General features: G+C 38.6%; 1 protein-coding gene across 1 annotated transcript in view; it reads left to right on the forward strand.

Moving 5' to 3' along the window:
* The window catches only part of WDFY3 (WD repeat and FYVE domain containing 3), a gene marked incomplete at both ends in the record, with an annotated part of 103,616 nt that overhangs the window by 69,845 nt on the left and 16,352 nt on the right, over window positions 1–17,419 (forward strand). The window contains 15 exons of the mRNA XM_079534714.1: window positions 374–607; window positions 2,850–2,949; window positions 5,335–5,495; window positions 6,136–6,365; window positions 7,120–7,229; window positions 8,042–8,224; window positions 9,003–9,160; window positions 10,333–10,410; window positions 11,305–11,532; window positions 12,271–12,324; window positions 14,485–14,653; window positions 14,849–15,012; window positions 16,142–16,290; window positions 16,552–16,672; window positions 16,963–17,048. Coding sequence (XP_079390840.1) covers window positions 374–607; window positions 2,850–2,949; window positions 5,335–5,495; window positions 6,136–6,365; window positions 7,120–7,229; window positions 8,042–8,224; window positions 9,003–9,160; window positions 10,333–10,410; window positions 11,305–11,532; window positions 12,271–12,324; window positions 14,485–14,653; window positions 14,849–15,012; window positions 16,142–16,290; window positions 16,552–16,672; window positions 16,963–17,048 — 2,225 coding nt within the window. The remainder of the gene's footprint in view (window positions 1–373; window positions 608–2,849; window positions 2,950–5,334; window positions 5,496–6,135; window positions 6,366–7,119; window positions 7,230–8,041; window positions 8,225–9,002; window positions 9,161–10,332; window positions 10,411–11,304; window positions 11,533–12,270; window positions 12,325–14,484; window positions 14,654–14,848; window positions 15,013–16,141; window positions 16,291–16,551; window positions 16,673–16,962; window positions 17,049–17,419) is intronic.

The raw sequence follows: 17,419 nt of genomic DNA on the forward strand, positions 1-17,419 counted from the left end.
TCAAAACCTTTAGGCTTTTTTTTCTTTTTTTTTCTTTTTTTTCAGTGAGAATATCCATTTTTGCAAAGTATTTAGAAGTTAGCCAAGGAATTCTTGTTCATAGATATTTTCCATATGAATTGTGGCCTCTAGCTCAGCTAATTCATGCCTTTTTTTTCCATGGCAATCAGAATCTAGAATTTGGATCCTTGCCTGTTGGACCTGATCCTGAACACAATAATCTTGGGGGAAAAAAAATAAATAAATAAAAAAGAGTTGTTAGGAAACTAGATTTGAAGTGTATAGCCTTGAAATGGCAAGTGGAGGATAGAGGAGTGGAATGACTGCTGTTAATTTGCTCAGCTCAGGAGCTTTGACGTGCTGCTTTTCACAGGTCACTGATCTTGATGATGAGGTTGGCTCCCCAGCTGAAGAGTTCAAAGCCTTTGCAGCTGATTCTGGCATGAACAGGAGCCAGTCAGAATACTGCAATGTTGGCACCAAGACATACCTAACGAATCATCCTGCCAAGAAGTTTGTGTTTGACTTCATGCGTGTGCTGATAATTGACAATTTGTGTCTCACACCAGCCAGCAAACAGACTCCACTAGTGGATCTTCTGCTAGAGGTGAAGTTAATTTTGACTTAGTGTAATGTTTTTTTTTCCCTCAGTGTTTCTCTTTACCTTTGTCTGGCATTCAGTAGAATCTTGAAAATTGCCATTAAATAAGAGATGCAGCAAAAGAATATTACTGTCTCAAAAATTGTTCTTACAGCCTCTCCCTTTCAATGTCTTCTTGGTTTTATTTCCTTACCCTAGCATTTACATATGTTAGAGACACCCTTAAATGCCTGAGCAAAAAATCTTCATGCTATTTATGGAATCTTTTCTTGCTATGTTCACTTCTCCCCTACTATCAGTTTTGTTTGTGGACTCCTTAGCTTTAATTTGGCCAGTCAAATGGCTCTGTTAGCTTCCACACATGTAACTGAGCACACTGTGTCAAGGTTTTGTTCCTATTTTGTGCTCTCCTTAGACCTCATTTTGTCATCTGAGCCAGTAACTCCTTTTATCTGGTGATGCAGGAATTGGCTTGCAGCAGTAGATACTTAGCAGTGCAGCATGAGTTGCATAGCTTTTCTTTAATTCTATTCTTACAGAGTATGATTAATTTGTTATACATCTGTTAGCCTGTGACGACTGTATTGCTATTGCTCAAGATAAAAAATCCTTACAAATCCCTCAAGAAATATTAAGTACTATATTTTATTCATATTAGATAAAAGGGAAAAAAAGTGGCAGGACATCTGGTGCCATATGCTATAAAAATTCAGAGTAACTGTGTTTTCTTCTTTCAGAATTCTCTGTTCAGGTTTGTGACAGCTGTGCAAAGCAGCCTTCTGTTAATGGTTAGGCAGGCAATGAGGAGTTTAACTGCTCTGATGTATCCATGTCATCTTCACATGGTGTATTTTGAAACATTTAGTTCACATTCTCCCTCGGTCCCTAACTACTTGTTACCCTCATCCTGTGCTGCTGTGTCCCTGATTGCTTCAGCAGTTGCTGGAATTTTGGGTTGTGCTTACATGATCCCCTAACACATTTCCTGAAATAGCTGGTCATCTCTTTGCTGTTACAAAGCAAAAAATAAATTGTCAAGAGGTGCAGCTTTACATAAATATCAGGACGAGTATTTGAGGTCACGTCAATCCATTCTGATTACTTTGCTGCTGTTTTAATCTGTTACAACTTGGCCATGTTTGTTCCTAGTCCCTCATAAAGAGAGAGTGCAGGATATGCACACACTGCTAAGCTTCTAGAGTGCAAAATGAAGCAGGCTCAATTAAATAGCGCTAAAAAACAGTGGAATTCTGAGTGAAGCATTTAGTAGATATGATGATATGTTCTGGAGCACCATGAGGTGATGATATTTTTTCCTTTGAGTCATAGAATCCTAGAATGGCCTGGGTTAAAAAGGACCACAATGATCATCTAGTTTCCACCCCTCTGCTATGTGCAGGGTCACCAGTCACTAGACCAGGCTGCCCAGAGCCACATCCAGCCTGGCCTTGAGTGCCTCCAACCTCCTTGAGCAACCTGTTCCAGTGTGTCACCGCTCTCTGTGTGAAAAACTTCCTCCTAATATCTAACCTAAGCCTCCCCTGTCTCAGTTTAAAACCGTTCCCCCTTGTCCTATCACTGTCCACCCCGTAAACAGCCATTCCCCCTCCTGTTTATACGCTCCCTTCAAGAACTGGAAGGCCACAATGAGGTCTCCCTGGAGCCTTCTCTTCTCCAGGCTAAACAAGCCCAGTTCCCTCAACCTTTCCTCATAGGAGAGCTGTTCCAGCCCTCTGATCACCTTAATGGCTGTCCTCTGGACCTGCTCCACGAGCTTCATGGAGTGCAAAGGAAATAAAGATTTGGTGCATCCATCTATTCTGTGACTATATCAAGGCTGATGTTGTGGTACGCAAAAGCCCACATAGAAGTGATGGTGAATTTAGACGTTTGATCTGTCTTTGTGTTCAGAATGGAGTCATTATGTGAACTGAGGAGATCCCAGCTGAACCATATGTTTGGTTACAAATTGGTGTGTGTTTTAGGAGTGTGCTCTTTTCCATTTCCTATTATGGAAGAAATAGAAGATGCATTGGTGTATTGGCAGAAGATGCATTTAATGGATTTAAATTGGAGCACTGCTCACTCTGTAAAATTGCATACAGTTGTTGTGTATTTGATGTCCATTCCTAAGTTTTTAGATAAAGCTTATGAGATAGGGAAAGCAAAAATTCACCTAGAACACCCTTTCTCCCTTTTGGTTCCCTCAGAGATATTCATTATGTTTTCATTGCATTTCTTGAATCAGGCTTCCCCTGAAAGATCGACACGAACGCAGCAGAAGGAGTTTCAGACCTATGTTTTGGATAGCGTGATGGACCACTTACTTGCAGCCGATGTTTTATTAGGTAATATAACTATGTTTAATTCTCAAGCTGAGTCACTTAAGGGAATGTTCACGATTTTTAAAAATTATTTTTTTTAATTAACGTTCTCATCTGTTACAAATTGAATGCCTTCATCTCCCTTTTAGAATCATAGAAAAATCCTGAGTTCGATATTCTTCTTCTGCCCTTTTCTTTCCTTTGATGCGTAAATGGTATTGCTGAACTTTTACATTCCCTCTTGATCTTGATTGTGCCAAAGCTGTAAAACTGAAGTTATACAAAGAAGCTATGGAGGATGAATCTTTTGGGTATGTAAGCCAGCCAAATTGCAGTCCTGTCAAAACAATATAAAACTGGTCCTTGCTATCCCAGCATCATCTATCTTGTTCTTCTTGCCTTGGCAGATATTCTGGAATTTTGTTAGCTTATTATTATTATTTTTATTTTTTTATATATTTTTTTTCCTCCTATTATAGCAGTACCCCCAGAAATCCCGCTGGGGATTGAATCATCCCCCCAAAAAATGCAAAGGAAGAGTTTGCAAAGCTTGTAACGTGTGTCTGTAGGTTGGACTGTCCTAGCAGAGCGTGTGTATAGAAAATCATGTCTGTAGGAATATCACTGGTCAAGTGTGCAGCTGGTTTTCAAGGACTTGTCAGGAGCTACTGATCTGCTCTGCCTTAATCCCAGATGTCATGGGACAGCATACTTTTTTTTATTAGATAAACTTGTAAAGCCTCTCCCTTTCTTTTGCTACAGCAAGTTTTTCTTTATCTGAGTGTGGTATATCAAATAATTCCAGAATCATTTACGTGACACTCTGAGTCAGGTTATCCAAAGAGTCTTCTGCCCTTCTAGGCACTTTATGTAGACCAGGAGCAAAACTTTGGTTTCCTAGATGTTCTTTCTTCAGAGCTATGGCCAACTTCTTCCGCGTAAGATGCGATCAGTTGCTGTGTGTGCAGCTGGGGCAACAAATTAATAAATGTAAGCGAATTGCCAGCAAAATTGGCACTTGCTGATGGACATATGCAACTGATTCCCATCAACTCCCAGCTTTCTTTAGCAAAGTGCAGTGAGGGAGCAGTGATGCCAGCTGGTATCACTTATTATCTCATGTTTTTTTAAGTTACTTTTATTTCTAAAAAAGCAAATAATTTTTAAAAAGCTATAGGCATTTCTGCACACATGCAAATCAAATGAAAGGGAGCACCATGCATTAATGTGGTGCCTCAGAATCACAGGAGTATCATTTCCTATGGACTCTGGAATATATATATGCCTTTGGGTATATTCGTTTGTCTCTGAATTAGATTATTTATGAGAAACCGTGTCAGGAGATTCTGGATGTGTGTCCTGCTGAGATCATTGAATCACCTTAGGCTGTAGCAATCTTTTACAAGGAATTTCTATTTCTGTCCCAGACAGAGAACCTACATAACCATTTGTTTTTGAAACCTGTATTCCCTGAAAGATTTTTTTTTTTCAGTAAGTGTCGTGGTCTTGATGTTGAAATAAAGTAAACAACTTGGCAGAAGAATTCACATCTTCTTAGTTGTTCAGGCATAGTTTCAGTTATGTATTTTTTTTGTGGCAGTGTGGTATGTGAGATTAATTTATTTGCTGGAATATATTAGGTAGCTCAGGGTCATTGCACCATTTGTTCTGTGGAATTGGAATGCACTGGAGTTTTATGGCATCATTTTGTGAAAGTGGTGATCCAAGTGAATATTCTCAAATTGGAGATTGAGTGTACCCGCATATGAAGTATGGTTGTCCTGGTTTTATTGGTATTCCGTATTATGACTTCATGCAGCATCTGTGGCTGGTGATGGAATCAACTGAACTGCAACAACAGACTATCTTGAATAGAGTCTTGGGTGGTGTTTTAGTCTACTGTCAGACATTGATACAGAAAGGAAACTTAGGGAATGGAGTGTTACTGGTTAACATACCTCTCCCACCTGTAAGAATGGACCACCAGCAATATCCATAGTGATTTTTGTATTTTACTCTGTTGTTTTTGTTGTTTTGGGGTTTTTTTTTGGCACCATCTGGTCTGTTCCAGTAAGCATGCTGGGTTGTAATTCCATATCAGTTCTTTTCATTTTAGATAGCCGTGGTAGGACAGGGAAGTGTAATGCTGGATGCTGGATTTTCTAGGATTGCTGTGGGAGTTTAGTGTATGCCCTGCCTTATCATTTTGGCTATCTCACTGTCGATTTCAAACAACCACTTGTGTGTTCAGCGTAGGTAAGCCACTAACTTTTAGCTTTTGTTTGACTTATCCGAGTCTCTGCTTCTCCTTTACAGAAGTCCAGAAAGCACAAACGCAAGCTAATGTCAGTGTATGTATTCATATTTATTCTTTTTTAATGAAGAAAGCTTTGATGTGCTGTTGCCTAGGTGAAGATGCGTCTCTGCCCATAACAAGTGGAGGAAGCTACCAAGTCCTGGTGAACAACGTGTTTTATTTTACACAGCGTGTGGTAGATAAGCTTTGGCAGGGCATGTTCAACAAAGAATCCAAACTTCTTGTGGAATTCATAATCCAGCTAATTGCACAGGTAACAGTGTTCTCTTATTAGCTCACTTGAAAAGCCATTTTCACAATTGAAATTAAAATCTACGGAGTGACAATTCTGAGCAGACTGAATACTGTTTGGATGAGGCCTGTTGCAGGGTAATTGTGCAGCCTGGATAGATAAGACTCAAAGAAGTTTTTAATTGTTTACATGCTACTGGACTGTCTCCAGTCAGCACAGAAGTGTTTTTTCTTTCATTTTTCTCTGAGCTTTTCTAGTGAATCTTGTTAGTGTGCAGTACATTATTATGGAGCGGTTGAGTTAAAACTACTTTCAGATGAAATTGTGTTTTTGAAATTCTCAGAAAGCTTCCTAAATTTACCTTGGAAAATATTTTGAAAGTCTTCTCCTCCTCTTTTCTTGGAAACTGTTGATTACTAATGCTTTTGGAAATCAGAGAAAATAACAGTAGTCTGTTGAAATCTTAATTGTAGGTGTTGAAATCTTAAATGTATTATCACATATTGACATCATGTTGGCTCTTGAGATCACTGGAACTGATGCTACTGATATTGGAGCAGCAGCATGAATCAACACGTGGGAAGATTATCTACCTGTGAATCGAATTAAGTGCTCCCATCTGATGATATGTTTTTTGTTTTATTTCTTGTTTTACCATCAGTCAAAAAGAAGATCTCAGGGACTATCGCTGGATGCTATTTATCACTGCCTGAACAGAACTATCTTATATCAGTTCTCAAGAGCACACAAAACTGTTCCTCAGCAAGTGGCTCTCCTTGATTCTTTGAGGGTCCTCACTGTGAACAGAAACTTAATTTTGGGACCTGGAAATCATGATCAAGAGTTCATCAGCTGTCTAGCTCACTGCTTGATTAATCTGCATGTGGGAAGGTAAGCATCTCAGAAATTTATTTGCCTTGGAATCAAGTAAGCAAAATGTTGATGACAATTTGTAACCTTAAAGCCAGTGAAATGCAAGGAAAATGAAGTAATTCATTTAAATGAAATGATATTTGAAGAGCTCAGGAATAGTCTCACTTTTTCTTGCAGAGGTATTCTAAAATAATAGACATCTAACTGTTTTGTTATTATGCTTTGACACTATTATGTGTTTTCAAGGCAGAAAGAAAAGCCGGTGCTAAGTATTTGACAGAGGGATCTGTCACTAGATTTGCTGTCTAAAAAGTCATTTAATATGTATTTTTTGTCTTATTAATTTGGATGTTTGAATAAGCCTACTCAGGAATAAAACTAGGTGGATGTGTCATGAGCTGATAACACCCGTTGTCGTCTTTACTCCAAATGCCTGACTAGCATTTCCATTTTTCTTTCCAAAAAGTTGTGGGACTTGAGTTTTATCCAAAGTCATTTGGGAAGTATCATCATCATAAACTCTAATGTTCTCCACTGATGGCCTTGGCCACACTGTGTTTCTTTAATAATTACTGCTTCCTTTAGTAATATCACTGTTCATATCATATCCTCTTTCAAAAACATTCAGTTCTCCTTGTGACTGTATATCCTCAGAACTCAGGTGGATTCAATGAGTTCCCATAGCAGCACACATCTTTGCGCTTCAATCATTGGAAATCAAAGGTTTTAGTTTGTATTTTTTTCTGGTTGTTAATTCACTGTGTATTTGTAGCAATGTTGATGGGTTTGGATTGGAAGCAGAAGCCAGGATGACAACATGGCACATTATGATCCCTTCAGATATAGAACCAGACGGAGTCTACAATCAAGATGTCAGTGAAGGTAATCTCAAGTGATCAAGCCACGGATGTCTGCTAATGCTGCTTCTTTATTGTCATCAGTAGTCTTTTACTCCCGTTACTCTTTGGACAGGAGAGTGTGTATGTTTAAGAACAACAAAGAAAAACCTTGAAAACACTTTGAACACCAAGGCAGACATAATCGGGATGAGAACTATTTGGTAAAAATAGCAAGTGGTCCTCATTTTTTGCTGGATGTGCACTAGTATTAGAGATGCCACTTTATATGTGCTAAATTGAGTGCAGTGTAAATGTCTCATTTCAAGTATGCACTGTGCTTCTCTATCAGCTGAATTTTACAAGAGCACGGCTAAGACGTAACTGATATAAGGTGTAAAATTTCATTAGGATCATTCTCTCATGGGGGAATTTATGAACTGTCTGTGAAGAAAAAGGATTGTGGTTTTGATCTTTTTATATGTTAATATTTATGCATGTGTATTAATACAGACAAAAAAAAAGTAATTTGTATATATATGAAACTTTGTGCATACAAATGTGTAATCTGTAAACTTTTTAATCTTATTTTGTTAATGTTTGCATGAGTGTAGGAGAGAAATCACAAATAATTGGAGCTGAGGTTTCAGATTCACAGAGGAAAACTTCAAAATCGATCTCTAGATACTATCTAACAGTATATGAATGACAAATAAGTCTAGTAAAAGGCATTTCAGAAATCAAGAAAGAAGGGAAAAACCTTGAGTGAAATTGCTTAGTTTATTCAATCTACTGTACAAGTACCAGTTCAGTAAGCAGTGTAGAGAACTTGCTGTTTGTGGTCTTGTACTGCTGCAGGTCGCCAGCTTCTTTTAAAAGCCATAAACAGAGTGTGGACAGAGCTGATTCACAGTAAAAAACAGATTTTAGAAGAAGTTTTTAAAGTGACGCTGCCTGTCAATGACCGTGGCCAAGTGGATATAACTGTTGCAAGACCTTTAATTGAGGAAGCAAGTTTAAAGTGTTGGCAAAATCATTTGGGTAAGTGCAGCTGAAGATCTATTCTGAGTGCTAGCTTTCCCCATAGTGAACCACATGCATTGGATGATTTGATATGGGCCTACTTTTTTGTGTTGGCAAATACTTATTATTAGTAAAGTTTAGTATCTCTGATTCAGAAACAGCACTGGGTATAGGAAAAACTTGAACAAGGTCCATACATGGGACCTATATTCAATGCTTTTGCAGATCCTAATGGCTTCTTGTTTTACTGTGCAAGCATATACCAAAGAGTACCTTATGGATTGCGGTGGTGGTGGGCTGGTTCACTTATTTGCCTTACCATGAACACTGCTTGGGATGATCTGTTGGACCTTCCTCAGAATTGGATTTCTACAGATACTGTCTCCCTTCCTTGGAATATCCATTTGGTCTTTAACGAACGTAATTCAGCATGACTGAAACTAGTTGGTATTTGGAGGGAGGAGTAGGTAACAACTTACAGCTCATAAGACCTTGATTTTGATAAGTGATTAAAGGAGTCACAGACCTGTTAATCAAGTTAATCCATTAATCCTTTTAAGTGCAAAAAATACCAACGTTTCACTTGAGAATCTCTTCTTTTAGAAAAACAGCAGCAATGCTACAGCAACAATAGCAACAACAAATCAACTTCTCCCTTTAAAAATAACAAAGCAACACACTACTCAGACAAGCGCACAAAGTTTTTGAGAGCAATGGAGACTTTTACTCTATTTAGTGAAATGCCAGTGACAGCAACGACGAAAATACCCCAACACATAAAATCCTTGTTTTTCAGCCCACGAGAAGAAGTGCATCAGTAGAGGGGAGGCCTTGGTTCCAAGCACACAGTCCAAGCTTTCACGAGTCAGCAGTGGGTTTGGCCTCTCTAAACTAACAGGTTCTAGGAGAAACCGGAAGGAGAGTGGACTCAACAAACACAATCTCTCTACGCAGGTAATTTTGCTTCATAAAATGCAGTCTCAAATCCAGCATTATATGTTTGTAGTATATGGTAAATACTGCAATATAAAGAGTCTCTTAGGGTGTAAGGTGATAAATTGTGCTTGGCTTTCCCATTGCTGATTAGTGAGACTGTCCTTTCTTGCTTTTGTGTGGCTTAATCCAGCAGGTGTATTGGAACAGCAAGTTGAGAGTTAAGCTCTCTGGTTAACTGGGTCTTAAATTCAGTTTATCGCAGCATTTTGTAATGGATGTCAAGGTTGTTGCTTGTCTAAAAAGCGAAGAAGACTAGTGGAGAAAACTGTACTCTCACTAGGACACAACCTGATGAAGCATTGTAAAGAGTTCGTATAAAGTATTTGGGACATAGAAAACAAAGGAAAGAGGGTTATGAAAGTTTTGGAGGATTGAGTTCGTATTGTAATAAGCACATGAAATAGTGAGGAGACATCAAATCATGGGAGGCAGATGTGTTCCTGCCATAAGGAAATGTGTAACGTCTATTGACTTCATCAGGAGTTGTGCCCTGTGTGAATGGAAAAGAAGCTTGCCAGTTCACTTGCTCATCTGGGAGCTATAGACTGGCTTTGATTTAATAAGGAATGCTCAGCGTTGTCAGTCCTTTTCCTGGTAAACAGGCACACACATTAAAGTGAAAATGAAGAAATCCCCAAGCTCAGCAGAGAACATCTGTTACCAGACTTGCCATTACAGGAAGCAGTGTGAAAGCAGGTGTTTTTCAGTACAGTATGGCAGATGCTGTCAGGGTTTCCATCAAATTTGGTCAGCATCTATAAAATATTACTAGAAAATGGAGAATAGTAGTAATATTTCTCATCTATTGCCTCTTTTAGCTATTTGGGAATGTTCTGTACCATCAGTCACGTACTTTCAATTCTTAGCAAGTGTTTGCCCTCTTCTCTTAAATGGTATCCCTGTACATGAGTTTGTTGCTGTAAAAACAAAGAAAACCACGAAAACACTCATAGAAAGCAAAACCATAAAACAGCCTTGAAAATACAGTTGCATGCAGTAGTTTAAAATTAGTCCAAATCATTTTTTAAGCAGATAGTTTTTGTGAGCAAGTAATGGTTATTCATTTATAGCTTTTCCATAACTTGCTTCTATGAAGTCTAAATCTGTCCATCTCCTTATCTTTCTATTAGGAAATTTCCCAATGGATGTTTACTCACATAGCAGTGGTTCGAGACCTGGTTGATATGCAGTATAAAGAATATCAGGAGGTATGATTCAGAGAATTACTTGAAACTGGTATTTTTGACACGTTAGGTTGGACAGCTCCTCTTTCTCAGTATGTGGTTTATGAAGTATTAGAAGGTTGATGGTGACACACTTCAATGTATAGATACAGTTATTTTAAGGATGCTTTCTTAATGCAGTCAAATAAATGAGGAAAATTAATTTTGATTTTGTTGCAGTAGTGCTACCTAAGTTAAATCTTAAAGGTTTTGTACACTGTTTTAGAAAGCCATCATGTTTCTATCCCATTTCTTTTTTCTAAGTACTTAAGATTCTTGGAAAAAGAAGACATAGAAAAGCTTTGTACGCAAAGATAACTTTCATAGTAGCATAAAAAAAAAAAAGTTATGATACCTTTTTCTACTTGTGTGGTAATAGATCGTAGCTATTCTGTGCCTCCTAGAAACAAATCCTTGTATCCTGGATTTTATTCCAAGCATCCCCAAAGTCCTTTGGTTCAATGTAGCTTATTCTGCAGGAATAAGTTATTAAAGCAAAATTCCATCAGATGAGCTTTGCTTCATTTAATTTCTCTCTTCTGTTTCTCTCTTGTGTTGTAGGAAAACCATCCAAAATTTCTAAAATCCCTTTTCAAAATCAATGTATTAATGTTGCATGTGCTCGTATTTGCCATTTACAAATACATTCAGTTACAGATTGTAATCAAAAGCAGTTTGTTTATCCTCTTTTTCCTCTTCTGCTTAGAGGATTACAGTATGAACCTTGATTCTGTGGTGGCTGAGACTGAGTGTTTCTTTAACGCTCTTACAAATTTCAGTTACAAGACTTTTTGTAGTATTAGGAAAACATCTGCTCATATCGGATACGGGCTTAAAGACGTAGCTTTTTATGCTTTATATAAACATGTTTGTATCCAGCGTCAGCAGAACTCATTAAAATATGTGACAGAAGAATGGTCTCAAATTGAATATGAGTTACTACGAGAGCGAGGTCTGTGGGGTCCTCCCATTGGTTCCCATCTTGACAAGTGGATGCTGGAGATGACTGAGGGGCCCTGCCGAATGAGGAAGAAAATGGTGCGAAATGACATGTTTTACACTCAGTATCCCTACATGCCTGAAGCTGAGCAGGAAACAAACTTGTTGGTAAGTAATTCAAGATTTGTTGAGAGAAATTTTATACCCTGTTACAAACTCTTTTTTTTTTAAGTGGCTCTTAAGATGCATATTTTACTCTATTGGTTTATCAGCATACCTGTAAGTCCTAAATGATTGGTAAGATCTGGTTGTTCTTTCACAGTATGTTTAGGGAATGGACTAGACCTCTCACACCTCAAAATGGAGTGAAATTGAGACCTCTGCCTGTTTCCAAAATATGATGTGGTGTGCTCATGCTAGTGAGCAGCAGAGGCATCTTCACTAGCAACAAGAAGCCATCACTTACGGATGGGAGATTTGTTTCAATTCTTGGCCTAGTGCTAAAGAATGCTTAAACGTATCCAAGGAAAATTGCAAAAACCAAGCAGGCTATGAGCATTGGTTTGGGTGTGCTTTCACTGAAAATCTGTGACCATGAACATGGACCACTTAGCCAGAAATGCACATAACCTTTGACAGCTTGGCAATTAGTTCCTGTTTGCTTTTGAAGAATGGAGCACGCAGGACATTTTTTTCTCAAATCAAGAAATCAAGTGTTAAGGTACTTAAGATGTGTGAACAAAAAACATTGTATAGCCAACATTACACTACTAGTGTATTTGTCTACTTCCGATCTGACTCAGACTAGCTCTAGTGATGGTTAAGTTCGCACACAATGGAGAACATCATGCCTTCTTCTCAAAAGTGTTCTTTTTCTGATGCATATACTTAATGCCCTGTTTTCAGTCTGACCTCTCAAGTAGACTTCCTGAGACAGCTGATGATACCGTTCCTCAAAAGGTAAAGAAACAAATACACTGACTGAAAGAATGTCAAATAAATACAACTTCTTTTGTTTCTCCTGCATGTTGGGCAATCTTAACAAGGCTTCTACATTTGGCTTTCAACTTGCTCTTTCAGTATGTATTTCCAGGCCTAAAGATGTTGTTTTTAGTATTCACATTGGAGGACTTCACTGTGCTCTCCTCAGCCTTCACCTAAATACAACTTTCTGTAGCTCTTCCCTTCTTTGCTGCACACTAACAGGCTGTGTTGGGCTGTGCTGTCACTGTTCTCACTGTGTACAGAGTTGTGGCTTGGGGTCTGAACTAATGGTCTATAAAAAATGTTTAGTAATGGGCAATAGGATTGGTGGGAAGCACCTGCTAGGAAAATGAATGTTTATTTTGAAGAGGGTCTGCTGAGCAGGTTTTTCTTTCCCCTTTTTGATCATGGGCTGAAAGATCCATTTTTTCTTGGCACCGCAGTCAATTTTCTTTCCTTCAAGTCTTAATTTTTATTAATGATGTTTATGCTTTGTTTCAAAATATGAATTCTAGCTTAAAAGCAACAGAATTGTTTAGAACTGGCTGTTCTGCAGGCTTTTCCATGTTACATACTTGTCTATTAAGAGACATTCACAGCCTTGCCCATCACTAAGTATAGCGTGCAATGTGTACTCACTTCTTTTAAAATACATTCAGCAATAAACTAACACAAATAAATGAAATCTGTTATTATGAAGAATATGAAGTAAAATTGTTGCTGTTTCCCTTTCTTTATGATAATAGGGCTAGTTTGGATTTTTCATTCTAGTGTACACATCAGTTGTTACCACTGAGGTGTTGAAGGAGCAAAAGCTTAGTTGAGCATAAGTCTGCAAATTAAATCGCAGTACCTTGCATCTTTGAGTTTTGAGGCAGCCAGTTTGACCTGAAGTAATGAATCTCCATGTTGCCAATCTTAATCACTTAGTTGTTCCAAGCACATACTTGTAATACAGCTAATTTATTTTTAAGGGTCCTTTAGTTTTCCACTGCATAATTGTCCAGATAAACAACAACAAAAAAAGAAAATCATGTTTTATGTATTTCCAGATACTGCTGCAGAAGAGAACAAGTTAAAATCATAGTTGAAATGGCAATTGATATTCTGCAATAGCACATAATTTAAAGCACTGAACTGTACTTATATTTTGTAATAATGCCATTATAATTTCAGAAATAATGGGAAATTATGCTACAAAGTTAAAACTTTTATCTATGAAGAACTGAATGTGTTCACAGACTGAGCATTCTAGAGGTGTTGGGTTAAACAGTTCCTGTAGAAGAAAACTTTCAACTGAAGTATAAAATCAGTGGGTTTCCTCCCATCCAGTTTCAACAGTTTGTTATAATTTGAGAGAAGTTCTTAGCTCTGTAATAGCTCTTATCCCTGCTTGCCTCTGCAGTGATGTTTCTGACAATGTCCTCATTTAGATGCTACTTTGATTTCTAGTATTGCCTCTGTAATTAAACGAAGAACCTAAGAATTAACATGCTAAACAAAAGACCAACACCATGCCACTACCATAATGAAATGCAACATAATCCATTGTGGTTACTGATGATTCTTGATGAATTCTAAGTGGATCCTTTTTATGCCAGTTTCATGTGGACCTTCAAAATATGTATTAATGAAAGAAAAAACTGAAGTAGTTAATTTTTGATCCTTAAATTCAAGTTCCCATCTCTTTCAGTCGATATCAGCTTCACTTATTTTAATCTTTTGTTGAGTTTATTCAGACCACTATCTAGTTTTGCAGCTGGCTGTCTAATGAATGAGCTGCACGCGCTGCAGGGAGCGCTGAGAGGGTAGAAAATATCCATTTGATCTATCAGGCTTCAGCAAAAACATCCAGCCTGTCTTTTGTGACATCTGTTGTTTGTTACCTGATAACCATGCTCTGTACTTCCTGTGCTGTAGGTTTAGCAGCAGGTTTTTCCACAAACGCATTGTTAATTCAGTGGCTGAATAGCTCTCCTTAGATTGGGTCCAGGGTGGAGTCCCTGTTCTCACGTTTTGGTGTACCGCTGCACATGCACAGAGCACATTGTAGGCATGCTCCATACTGCACACCATGTCCCTGAAATGTGTGAGAAGACTTGACTGACCAAATGATTGTGTTCAATTATTTCTAAGAAACCTGCTCGCTACCGAAGGGCTATAAGTTATGACAGTAAGGAGTACTACATGCGCCTGGCATCTGGAAACCCTGCCATCTTCCAGGACACCATAGAGGAAAACACAGTGGGTGAAACCACTCAGCAGGAGCCAGAACACGGGGAGGACACAATTGCGAGAGTCAAAGGTTAGATGGCTTCTTCTATCCTGCTCCAGTTTCTTTAAATTTGTCTGCCTTTACATATTCCATTACATTTGCACTGAGATAAACATGTTGGGCTCTGTTTTCTGCCACAGCAGAAATTTTAAACTTGAAAAGGTTTTTCACAGTGATCGTTTAATTTTTATTTTTTAAAATTTTATCTTCATTCTCCTTTTCAAGGCCTAGTGAAGCCTCCCCTGAAACGGTCTCGGTCTGCTCCTGATGGAGGAGATGATGAGAACCAGGAACAGTCACAAGATCAAATTGTTGAGGGCAGTTCGATTGATGAAGAAGAGAAGACTGACAATACAACTTTGCTTCGACTTCTTGAAGAAGGAGAGAAGGTATTGTGTACTGCAAACAAACAGTTTTTACTGTATTGGAATTTCTGCATTGCATGTAGAGAGCAGAAATAAACATCCTCATATGCCTTTCCTGATTTACAGCTGCATCTGCTTAATATTCCATCAGGTGCTTCTTGTAATATCTTTGATAAGAAATGTGTGCTTCGATTCAAACACTGTACTGGAAACTTTTTTTTTTTTTTTAACCTCCTACCTGCTAAGGAAAACCAAACCTGTCCTAGAACTGAGTCATAGAATCATAGAATCATCAAGGTTTAAAAAGATCTCCAGTATTATCCAGTCCACCTGTCCACTGACACCTCCCCACTTAACCATGTCCTTTGGTACAACATCCAAACGTTTCTTGAACGCCTCCCTGTGCAGCTCATTCAGCACCTGGCTACCCTTTGAGAGATAAGTTTTTCCTAACATCCAACCTGAATCTCCCCTGTTGCAACTTGAGGCCATTCTCTCTAGTCCTGTCACTAGCTATGTGGGAGAAGAGACCGACTCCCATCTAACCACAGCCCCCTCTCAAGTAGTAGTAGAGAGCTATAATGTCTTGACTGAGCTTCCTCTTCCCCAGATGAAACAGTCCCTGTTCCCTCAGCCACTCCTCATAACACATGTCCTACAGCTGTCCTCTGCTTACCCAGTTGGCATAATGAGCTGAAAGAGGAAATGCGTGTTGAAAATATAAATACTCTGCAAACTGATCAGTTGTTCTTATCACTAGAATGAAAATTATGGACAGTGAATATTTTATCCCTAAGAACAGCATTGAAAAGCTGCTCTGGTTATTTCATCATTCCGCCTTGTCTGAAGTATGTCAGTAGATCTGTGATCAGTCAAGTTGGTTACAGCTTGTAGAATATGCCCAAGAAGCCATACATGTATGAGTAAGTTAGTAAACTTACCAATCTATATCATAGAGAGGAAACTTCCTTTAAACTACCTTCTCAGTTGCTGATTGCCAAGGTTATGTTTTTCTCAATGAGTAGGAAAAATAGCAAAATTTTTACTGCATCTGTGCATAACAAAGCAGTGTCTGGGATTGGTTCTAACAGGGCAATGGTCTGAGTCTCAGCTCGTTGACCTACTTTTGCTAAGTGCCTGTTTTTCATTTCAGATTCAGCACATGTACCGCTGTGCTCGGGTTCAGGGCCTTGACACCAGTGAAGGGCTGCTCCTGTTTGGCAAAGAGCATTTCTACGTAATTGATGGATTCACCATGACGGCCACCAGAGAAATACGCGACATTGAGACATTGCCTCCAAAGTGAGTGAAAGAATAAAGAGTTTAATCAGTCTTTAGTAGGCAAACAGCAGATATTTAATGAAATTTTTTTCAGGGGGCAGCTACAAAATAATGTCAGAATTGCTGACGATCTCAGGAGCAGTTGCCTCTTGTGTTCACAAAATACTAAGCTGGTTTATTGTGAAACAAGTTCTTTCTATGCCTGTGCTCTCATATGAATGAAAAGAATGATTCTTACAATGCATCTCTTTTAATCACTTTCCTGTTTATGCTTGTTTACAGGATGCACGAGCCAATCATACCAAGGGGGGCAAGGCAAGGTCCAAGTCAACTCAAAAGAACGTGCAGCATTTTTGCATATGAAGATATTAAGGAAGTACATAAAAGGAGATACCTTTTGCAGGTAACTTGGGCGCAGATCATAATTCGGCAAGTGAAAGCTATTCATCGTGATGAAATACAAGTCTAAATATCTGATCTTGAACTTTCTGGTCTACTGTGACTTAGTTAAATGGGTGAGTTAGTGGATTTTAGTGTTCTGAAAATAGAGCAGCTGGACACACTAGGCAATGTGTGCGTTGTAATAATTTTGCGTCATGTGTAGCTCAGCATAGCCAAACTGGTTTATTTCTGACCTTTGAAGGTGACAAGCAGATGTGTTAGTGGTGACCCGTTTGTCTTGTTTGTTTTCAGCCAATTGCAATTGAAGTTTTCTCAGGAGATGGACGAAACTATCTTCTGGCGTTCCAAAAAGGGGTCAGAAATAAAGTTTATCAGAGGTATTGTAAAGTAACTCAAGTTAGGATATTTAATGTGATTATTTGCAAGTGTCTGTCTTGAGTCATATTTGAGCCTACAATGATTGGCTAACAAGATTGCAGGTGATTGGTGTGCGACAGTTCATAACGCTGTAGTAAATATAGCATGGCACCAAAGAGCCACTAGGAAGCGCTAATGCCTGTATGCTGAACTTGCTGCATGAGGTCTGTATGAGAGCTGTGACAGTGTGTGGATGTAGGGAGAGAAGGGATGTTCTGGTTTTGTTAAAGATGTTACACAGCTGCTCAGAACAAAATAATTGTACCAGACGTGTTCATTTCTAAGAAGAGATGCCTACATCAGACACTAATGGTAATCTTCTACCTATCGG

This window comes from Tetrao urogallus (genome assembly GCF_951394365.1).
Source record: "Tetrao urogallus genome assembly, chromosome: 4".
Lineage (NCBI taxonomy): Eukaryota > Metazoa > Chordata > Aves > Galliformes > Phasianidae > Tetrao > Tetrao urogallus.